The sequence below is a fragment of the Lemur catta genome, chromosome 6 (assembly GCF_020740605.2).
Source record: "Lemur catta isolate mLemCat1 chromosome 6, mLemCat1.pri, whole genome shotgun sequence".
NCBI classification, from domain to species: Eukaryota; Metazoa; Chordata; class Mammalia; order Primates; family Lemuridae; genus Lemur; species Lemur catta.
In genome coordinates, this window is record NC_059133.1 from 60,326,546 (window position 1) to 60,337,742 (window position 11,197).

The window sequence follows — 11,197 nt, forward strand, 5'->3', positions numbered from 1 at the left end:
AGAAAATATACATAGTTCAGAAAAATGAATCAATGAGCAAGAACCAAAAATCAAAAATGGGCTAGAACTCTCTGGTAAGAGAGAAAGGGGTAGATTTCTGAAACTCAAATGATTCTGTTAGAAGTCCTTCTCTTCAAACATCAAATATCCTGTGTTGAGTCCCTCATACATGTCAAACGCTAGTAACTTTTCCCACTGGCACCTGGGCTTTCTGTGCATACCTGTTTCCCATGCTAAGCTGCTGCTGCTGCACTATTCATGTGAAATTGTGCAGGAAGACATTAGGCCCCCCGGCACTGTTATGAAATAATTCAAATATTTGGGTCATATTTGCTAGGTTTGCAAGACCAAAGAAAAGATGCTGCTTTTGTTTTCTCCTTCATAGGACCCTGCTGTCCCTTGTGTGGACTGATACCCAGAACAGAACCATTTGTATTCCAGTTAACCTCTTAGATATAAAATATAGTCTTATTAAGTTAGGGAGTATTTTAGTACTACAGAAACATATGCTAGAAATAAGTGTTTTTACAATAACTAAATATTATCCATGACAGCTTTCTAAGGTCTTATGTGAAGGCTTGAAAAGAATACTTCTTACTGAATTATTCTGAATTTTTGCCTTGAAGTCATTCACATCTTGGAAATTTCAACTCTACGTAATCCACCTTGCTTGGACTTTTACAGCAGTGTGCCCTTGGCACTTTACTTGTCCTGTTTGTGACCCATTTTCAGTTTGACCAGATGTAAAATGAATAAAATCATATCCTAGACCCTTTCTAGTGAAAAAGAAATTTAGCTAATGCTTTCTCATATATAAAATTAGGAGGTTGATCCATTTGGTAATACGTGAGGCCTCTTCTAGTGTTAAAATTCTGAAATATTTTATATATATGTACATACATATATACTTATATATAATATGTATGTATATGATATGTATTTAAACACACACATATATACACTTTTTGTAGAAACATATATTAGGCTTTTGTTTTTCTTTGCTTTATAAAACTAGAATCATGTCTTACATACTACTTTTTTATGACCTGCTCATTTTCACTAAAACATTGTAAGCATTCCCTAGATTATTAAATCTTTTTCTATCACTTGATTTTTAATGATCACAGAGTATTCCATCATTTTAATGTACCAAATCAATTAGCCACTACTCTACTGTTGAAACTTTAGTTTATATCTCTCCACTGTATTCCTCTTTTTCCCCAAATAGAGTCAAACTAACTGATCTGTTAGACACTGGCATCTGAGTTATTTGAAATAATACAATTCAATATGCAAATCAGATTGCCACCTTGGGTAGATAATCTATAAGAACAAACTGTGCTAAGTATGGTTTGTGTGTTCCCTAACAATTTCCCTCTGAATTACAGGCTTTAATTTTCCTTGTGGTTGGGATCGTTTTCATGATTGGAAGCATGGCACTCATCATAATTGACTGGATTTACAATCCTCCAAATTCCAAGCACCACTAACCCAAGGAAAAATACTTTCTATTGGAAATGGTTGTAAGTTATGCTCCAAAAGTCATTTGAGTTATCTTGATTGGAATGTTATTCATAGGAAATAACAGGAAGATTCCAAAGACGTTTACTAATAATATCAACAGACACCTGCGGAAGAGAAAATCATCATTTTTGTCAAGAATGGCTGTTTATGTGTTTAAAATCTGTGGTGCACATTTCTACCCAGGTTTTACTAGAGCAGTGTGAGATGATCACGCTGTATTTTTACTGCCGTACAAGCAGTAATGAGAGCTGTGTATAATGGTTATCCGATGTATAATGGTTATCCCCTGCCTTGTCCTTACCCTCCAACCCCTACAAGAGTACCAAATACTTGTATTCTCAGAACATCAAACAAAAATGCCCTGGTGGCAAAGCTATCGCCGCTGAATGCCTTCTCCCAGTCTTGCACGAAACACTGTGGGTCTGTTTACTAACAGAGGCAAAAGGCATGGCTCATAAATTGTCCCCATAAGGTATACAAACCATCAGATACCAGCCTAGAGCACCTTGCTGTCAACAGCAAGAGGATATTTTGCTCATCTTGTTTGTGACATTGAATTAATGACTTCTTTATTCAGTGGATTTTTTGGTAAATGTTAAAACATCTTGCTAAACATAGAGAGGGGTTTTATTTAAATAGCAACAACAAAAATAATTCTTATAGCTAAACTGCCTGTTCTGGAAACACCTGCTTTTTAATGTTATTTCTAGTTCTCTTCTCATACTTTTGTCATTGAACAATGCTCTCCCTCTCGTCTTCCATTCTCACTCAGAATTTTTAGAAGACCACAATTCATGTGGAGATACACTACCCAGTATTGTTTGATACATTTTTATTTGATAAACATTCAGTGCAGGAAACTGTGATTTGCTATATGTTTATGTATATAATCTTATTCTATAGTCATCAGAATGTTAACATATGGTACATTTGATTTTTATTTTTTACTTGTGTAGTTTTCTCTCTTCACAGTCAAAACATTTATATTATTGGGGGTGGGGTCAAAGAATTAAGTTGATGGGCTCAAAAATCCATTTGTATGTATCTGTCTATTGGGGATATTTTAAATTTGAAACCTAAGTTATAGTAATGCTCTTCTTCAAAGTTTCCAATAATATAATCACCTATAAGAAAATAAGTTCCTTATTTGCAAATAATTATCAATACTAAGGTTGTTCTTTTAATTTAGCATGCCTAAAATAGGATTTAATTCATTTTAGCTTGCATAGGTGTTTACTGACACTCATTTGTCCTTTAATACAATGTTGAGTGGTTCTCCCATAAAGATAAAGGCGCTATAACTACAAAGAAATGCAATCTATCATTCTTGCTCTCTTCTATAATACACTTACATGAAATGGATTTAAAAATTACTACTCATTGCCTAGAATTTTTGGAATTTATTACCTTTTTTCAAATCATAGTGTTCACTTGTATATTTTATATTTTAGTAAAGTCAAGTGTGAAATACAAGGATCACATCAGTATAATAATACCAAATCATATTCAATAGTTTTTCTGAGATGTGCCCAAGAAAAAATATATTTATTTTACATATTATTTTCTAGAGGCATAATACTATAAAATGATGCACTTTGTTATGGAAATTGAGCATTGCTAGAAAATATCATAACTTTTGAGTTACCATTATCTGGAAAAAAATTGCCAAATATCATCTTTAAGATAGATGTCCATTTTCATTTATCTAAAGGGTGTATCAAAATAGAAAGTAAAAAAAAATAGTATTTCTGAATGTCAAAAAACATTTAATTGGGGCATATTTAAGTGTAAATATTAATGATTAATCCCCCAAAATGGAAAACTGTAAACTCTGTATATATTTTGAATGGTTGCATTTAAAATGACTAACTTGAAAATATCATGTGTAATTATATAAATATTCAAGAGCAATACAATAGTGCCAAATAATAAAGCATCATTTTTTCGCATGGCCATTTTCAGGATTAGAGTTCACATATACTGCAGGGCAGACATACATATGGTATCTTGTGCTGATTAATTTAACCCCATTTGTAAACAGATGGAAATTTTATTTTCTTATTTCATTTATAAGATGGTTCAATGTATTGGGAGGTTTTTTTATTACAGAGAGTGTATGTTGGTATATAATAAATGAACTTTTCAAATGACTATGATGTGGTTTCCATTCTGTTGTTAAAGAAGGCTATGAATTATTTGGTACATGAAACAAAATTTAAAATACAAATATTGTCTTTCTTATATCAGTACATGTTCCATTTTCATTGTCACCTTTGACATATAGCTAACATCTACAGTCATCATCAAGACAGTAGTTGCCATCTTATTTTGGCAAAATAAAGGTCTAACACTAAATTATTTTTATTTTTTGTCATCACATATATACCTTCTATAATGAATGTAGATGAAATGGGTCTCCTTATGGTTAATTGAGGAGAATTCATTGAGGATGTGAAGGAATAGAGGAAACATGAGAATAGTAAAATTAAAACATGGAAAACATGGGAGCAGGGAAACCAACATGCAAGTGTTCAGGCTTGTGTATGAATGGACTATCAGTGGGATTGATGGGTCTTATAAAGTTTCTTAATTTTATAAGAAACTTCCGAATAGTTCTCCAAAGTGGTTCTGCCATTTTCATTTCCACTTGCTATATACAAATTCCAATGGCTCCATATTCTTGCCCAACATTTGGCATTGTCTTTTGTACTTTAGTCTGTGTAGTAGGTGTGAAATGGTATCTTATGATTTTCATTTCTACTTCCTTGATAACTGATGTTGAAAACTTTTCATGTATTTAATGTTCATTCATGTATCTTCTTTTGTGAAGTGTGTATTCAGTCTTTTGCCCATTCTCAAAATTAAGTTCTGTGTCCTTTTATTGTGGATTTGTAGTTCTTTAAATATGTATACATGACCTTTGTCATACTGCTAACATATTTTCCCAGCCTATGGCAGGCCTACTCATTTTCCTAAAGGTATCTTAATTACATTTTTCTGGGGCCAAATCTGTATAACTTCAAGCTCTGCAATTCATGTCTTAATGAGGTAAAATTAATTGTAGTGGTATCATCATAATTAAATGTTTTGATATCCTGGGCCTATCTAGGACATACTGGGTCATCTAACCAAGATGCAAAGTACCTAAGTGTGCACATACCAAACAACAGTCCTCAAAATACATGAAGTAAAAGCTGATAGAGCTGAAAGGAGAAGTAAATCCACATTTATATTAATAGTTGGGGACTTCAGTTCCCACCTTGTATAAACTTATGGAAGTACTAGACAAAAATACAGAAAAGATATAGAAGATGCAAACAATACAATCAACCAATGAGTTCTAATTTATATATTTAGAACATTCCACCACCAACAGCAGAAAACACAGTTTTTTCAAGCACTCACAGAAAATTAATCAAGATAGACCATATCCTGGGACATAAAACAAATCTCAAGAAATTTAAAAGAATTGAAATCATATAAAGTGTGTTTTCTGACCATAATTAAATCAATTAAAAACCAATAACAGAAAGGCAATAGGAAAAAAATCTCTAAATCTATGGTAATTAAACAAGCCACTTCTACATAATCCATGGGTGAAAAGGTATCAAAGGGAATTTAAAAATATATAGAACTGAGTAAAAATTTCAAACCAAAGTATCCAAATATGTCAGACACATCTAATGCAGTGCTGAGAGGAAAATTTATAGCACTAAATGCTTATATTAGAAGTAAAGAAAGGTCTCAAGTCAATAATCTAAGTTCCTATATTGAGAAACTAAAAAAAGAAGAGCAAAATAAATCTGAAGCAAGCAGAAGGAAGGAAACTAATAAATAACAGATGTGAATGTAACTGAAAATAGAAAAACAATGGATAAAATCAATGAAACAAAAGCTTATTCTTAAAAAAAGTCAATAAAATAGATAATCCTTTAGCAAGATTGACAGAAATAAAAACATAAAGCACTATGTCTCAGTTTAATTGGAAACAGTTTTTCTCTTCTAATGGTTCATAAAATAGTGCATCTTAAAATAAAAAACATTTTAAATTTAATAAAATATAATTTTTATTTAAAAAAACTTTATTAATGTCCTATGGTTAAAAGGATATGGGCCCATTTGTCTAGAATTTCTTTGGATGGTAGTACAAAGTGGTATGGTTAGCATCACTGTGTGCCTCTCTAATGCTAGGATAGTAGAGTGTGCATGTGTTTTGGAGGTGGGGTGGAGGCTGCCAGGCCAGACCAAACAAGCATCACCAAAAGTGACCACTTTGATCCAGCAATCCTACTACTGGTTATTTACCCAAGAGAAAAAAAGACATTCTATAATAAAGACATCTACACTAGAATGCTTACAGCAGCAAAATTCACAATTGTAAAGATGTGGAAACAACCCAAGTGCCCATCAATACATGAGTGGATTAAGAAAATATGGTATATGTATACCATGGAGTACTACTCAGCCATAAAAAGCAATGGTGAACCTCTTGTATTATCCTGGATGGAGCTGGAGCCCAGTCTTCTATGTGAAGAATCACAAGAATGCAAAAACAAGCACCACATGTATCCATCATTAAATTGGCACTAATTGATCAACACTTATGTGCACATATGGAAGTAACATTCATTGGGTGTGGGGCAGGTAGGACAGGGGAGGAAGGGATGCATAAATTCACACCTAACAGGTGTGGTGCACACTGTCTGAGGAATGGGTACATGTGTAACTCTGACTCGGTGCAAAGGCAATATATATAAAACCAAAGTGTTTGTACCCCCATAATATTCTGAAATTTAAAGAAAGAAGGTGACAAAATAAAACATGAACTTATTACAATATGGATTTTTTTCCAAAGCAGCCTAATCTTGATCTATTTGATTAGCTTAGAAGACTTATAAGAAGAATATATTATATCCATTTTATTAAAGGGAAACTGAAGCCCCAGGAATGAAGGAGAAATAGAAAAATGGTCTCCACACTGCAATTGGCCTTCCTGGTCTCTGCAAGTCCCAAGCCTTGCTTGGACAGTGTGTAACTCTAACAATAAGTCTCCTAGACAACTCTCTTAGCCCTTAGTTTAACATCAAGCATAACTGTCACTAAGCTGAAGTTTTTCCACCTGCCTTGGGGGTGGAGGAAGACAGAAATCCAATTCTTCTCTGCTCGTATGATTCAGACTCCTTGGCTCAGGCTCACAAAGCATTTTATCAGGGTCATTGGTGAATAAGCTACTTGAGATTGATTATTTTATGGTTAGGTTCCTGGTATTATCATCTCAAAGGAAAACTTGACTGTTTTCCATAGAGTGATGAGCATGTTTCTTCTATTATTGGCAGCACTTTAAGCTTAAAATTTTGCAGAATTACCAAGTTTTATTTGGTGAGTAAGAGATTGTCTAAGCCTGGTCTGTGGCTCAAACTTGTTCCCAGATGGATTATCAGCATTTCTTTCAGTCTATGCTAACTCAGTAATTTAAAGAAGGCCAAAAAATAGTTGCCATATTGCACTTATCTTTTTTCCTAAAGATCCAAACCTTGGCCAGCTGCTGATGGGTTGCTGGAAGGGTAGAGCTGCTACTAAAATGATAAAATCACTCATCTGGCTGTATAGAAAAGGGAAAACAAGAAATTGGATTATTTCACTAAGAAAAGTGCTCATCTCATGAAGCATTTTCTATTTTAAAATATTATAAAATGAAGTACTGTTTAGTAGAGCTTTATGTACGTGTTTTCGCTACAGAGTCAAGTGTTGGCTCAATTAAATTATTTTACTTCTGACTCCAGCGCTACTGATGGGAGAGTAGAAAAATTGAGGATTGAGGCTCTGGAGGTCTGAGTGCTGGTAGCCATTCCACTTGATCCTGGAAAAGTCCTTCCCTCCACCCAAGCTCTATCATCAGAAAACACAAATGAACTGAACTGGATCATCCCTAGGAACTCTGAGTCAGTAAAGGAGTCTTCACCTAGAGGAAAATTTATCAAGAGAAAATTGTAAAATAGCTGGATTCCTGTGATATTTTAAAAAATCTCCCTGAAGGACAAATTGCCCCATAGTTTGGGCAGAATCTTGTGTTAAAGTAGAGAGTCAAGGTATGGCCTACTGGTTCATGCAACTCTTCACATTCCAGCACCTTGTTTCTCTTGGTAACATGCTGTTATGGACTGAATGTTTGTGTCCCCTCTCAAATTTATATGTGGAAGCCATAACACTCAATGTGATGGCATTTGGAAGTGGAGCCTTTGGGAGATAATTTAGAGGTTTAGCGAGGTCATGAGAGTGGGACTCCCATGATGAGATTAGTGTCCTTGTAAGAAGAGAAAGAGACCATAGCTCTCTCTCCATTGTGTGAAGACAGTGAGAAGGTAGCCATTTGCACACTAGGAAGAAGGCTTTGATCTTGGATTTCCCAGCCACTTAAACTATGATATATGTCTGTTATTTAAGCCACCCAGTCTATGGCATTTTGTGATGGTAGCCCAAGTTGACCAAGACACAAGCACACACAAACACACACACCTCACTGTACCATATACACACAACATACTTGACACATGTGCACACCACTTCATTCATATGTACATACCACATACATAGACAGCTCATGTACACATGCTCCCTCCCACACCTACCCTTACATACATACCACTCAGCATCATGCGCTTGATCCACATTGATGGGCAATTCTCCAACAGTGCCATGCCCTCTCTCACCTTTCAGCCTCAACATACACTGTACCTTGTACATGCAACATTTCCCTGTGACCTTCTTCATCTGGTTCATTCTTCCTCATCCTTCAGTTCTCATCTTAGATGGCCTTCCTGACACTCCCTCCTCCTACCTCAACTAGTTCAGATCCAGTAGAGCCCTGCAGTTGGCTTGTACAATAGTCCCCCTTATACACGGTTTCTCTTTCCATGGTTTCAGTTACGCACAGCAACTATGACCTTAAAATATTACATACAATAAGATATTTTGAGAGAGAGGGAGAGAGACCACACTTGAATAATTTTTATTACAGTATATTGTTTTAATTGTTCTATTTTTATTATAGTTGTTAATCACTTACTGTACCTAATTTATAAAGTGAACTTTACCCTAGGTATTTATGCATAGGGAAAAACAGAGTATATAGAGGGGTTTGGTACTATCCAGTTTTAGGCATCCACTGAGGGTCTTGGAATGTATCTCCTGCAAATAAGGTGGGAGTACTGTATGGTTTTCAAGAGCTACATCTCTTTTTGTAACTCCATTTAGTGATGTTATGTTGTTACTTGAAATTGGTGAGGGTCTTTACACCATGGAAATTGGCAAACACTGCAAATCAGAAAAGTTTTTGTTTGTTTTTGTTTTAGTAGAGCTAGTTATTGAACACTTATCAGTATACCACTTATTAGACCCCTCATGGTCTTCTCATAGCACCTTGTAATTTCCCTTTATTTATATTTAACACTTACTTGTTCCTTGCCTATAAACCCCACCAGACCATAAGCTATGTGAGGGCAAACCCTGCCTGACATGTTTACCACTGATACACCCAGTACCTTGCATAGCACCTACCTATATTGGCCTCAAGAAACATTTTTGAATGGATGACTCTTGATGTCTCTCACTTTCTGTTTGGTATCTGATATGGCAGATCTCCTAATTGTGGCTGAGCAGGCCATGGGAATGTGGGTCCAGGACAGCTCTGTTCCAGGTAACAGTAAACATCTCATCAGAAGCTGGGAGCCAAGGTCTGGGGCAGCATCTGTGAATGGAAGGCTCAGCCGCTGCAAGGTGACATCACCCTTTTTTATCTCCAGCCAGCTTTTACAAAAGTGGAGAAGGTGAAGCACTTAGAAAACCATGAAATGAGACTCAAGAGCAAAGCTCTGAGAAGCCCTTCTCCCTCTTGCTGATGTCTGAACTTGCCCTAAGATGAGATAAATCATGTCTTTCCATGATCAGAGAGAGATATAAAATGTAAGTGTCCTGTTAGGAGTGAGATATTTTGTGTTATTAATAAATTTAAATGTGTTATTAATAAAATTAAAAGATTCCTGCAAAATCTTTTTTTAGTGCAAACATTGATGGGAAATACAGGGGAAAGGAGCAAAGAGCTGGAGAATGCCAGTGCCTAAAACAGAGGAAGGAAAATATTAACATGGTAGATGGTCTCCACAAAGATGGTCACCATCAATTCCACCACCACCACCCAGATGCATGCTACTCCTCCCAGCAAGAGCTGAAGTCTCCTTGAAGCTGTCCTGACCTTGACACTTGCTTTGACCAATAGAATACACTCAAAATGACCCTCTGACAGTTCTGGGCATTTAAGAGGCCTGAATTCTTCCCTTTCACACTCTCTGGGGAGGCTGCTACTAGGAGTTCACCGTGCCTCCTTCGAGATCTTTTGCTATATTTTAATATCATAGATAAAAATATAGAATTGTTTTGTATCTTTGTATATATAAATTTATTTACAGTATTTATTTTATAACTTTATATTAGTAATAATTTTGAGATCTATTTTTATTGATTCATATAGGTTTAGTTTATTGCTCTAACTACCGTAATTCCACTGTATGAATATATCACATTTAATTTAACTATTCCTCAAGCAATGCTCATTCAGTTGTTCATTTTTCATCATTACACAAATGCTGAAGGGAATTATGCAGATCGTGACTCACATCTTCACATACACATGTGCAAATGTTTCTCTAGCTGAGTCATACAGCACACGCATCTTTAATTTAATATAAACTGTCAAATTATTCTCAAAAATAACTGTATCAATTTATTCTTTTACCACAATATATGAGAATCATTATTCCCCTACAATGTGGTAACTCCTCGATGTTGTCATTATTTACTATTTGCCTTTATAATAGATAAATATGGTATTTCATTGTTTTAATTTATATAAACTTGATTACATATTTAGCAATATGTTCATGGCCATTCATCATTGGAAAGCTCTTGTTTGTATTCTTTGACCATTTTTTCTGTTAGAATGTTTCTTTTCTTTTCTTTTTTTTTTTTTTGAGACAGAGTGTCACTCCATTGCCCAGGCTAGAGTGAGTGCCATGGCGTCAGCCTAGCTCACAGCAACCTCAAACTCCTGGGCTTAAGCGATCCTACTGCCTCAGCCTCCCGAGCAGCTGGGACTACAGGCATGCGCCACCATGCCCGGCTAATTTTTTTTTTTATATATATATTTTTAGTTGTCCAGATAATTTATTTCTATTTTTAGTAGAGACGGGGTCTCGCTCAGGCTGGTCTCGAACTCCTGACCTCGAGCGATCCACAGGCCTCGGCCTCCCAGAGGTCTGGGATTACAGGCGTGAGCCACCGCGCCCGGCCTAGAATGTTTTTTTCTCTTTTTAAAACATGAATCTGCATTATCAGTTTATTGTAGACCCTGTGCAAATGTGAATTTTAAATGACCTGAACTAAGTTTTCTGATCTCAGATATCTCAGTACAGAGAGCAGTTTAGTCACAGGGAGTAACTGACAATATATTTATGGATAATGGAAATATTCATAATAATGGGAAGATGGGAGGATTGAAAACCACTTAAGCAAGACCCTTCTGAAATAAAACGTTGCCTAAAATTTTTAATAGTTTTTCCTAAGGTATTTAAAAATGTTAGCTTTATTTAAAGAAAATCATCCTGCCCAAATAAAGTTA

At 35.3% G+C, this 11,197-nt stretch overlaps 1 protein-coding gene across 2 annotated transcripts in view; it reads left to right on the forward strand.

Moving 5' to 3' along the window:
- Window positions 1-3,675, forward strand: part of SLC38A4 (solute carrier family 38 member 4) — a 37,367-nt gene extending 33,692 nt beyond the window's left edge. For both annotated transcript variants that reach the window (XM_045553964.1, XM_045553965.1), the window contains exon 16: window positions 1,389-3,675. In XM_045553964.1, the coding sequence (XP_045409920.1) occupies window positions 1,389-1,490 (102 nt within the window). In that variant the 3' untranslated portion in view covers window positions 1,491-3,675. The remainder of the gene's footprint in view (window positions 1-1,388) is intronic.
- Window positions 3,676-11,197: the final 7,522 nt, after the last annotated feature.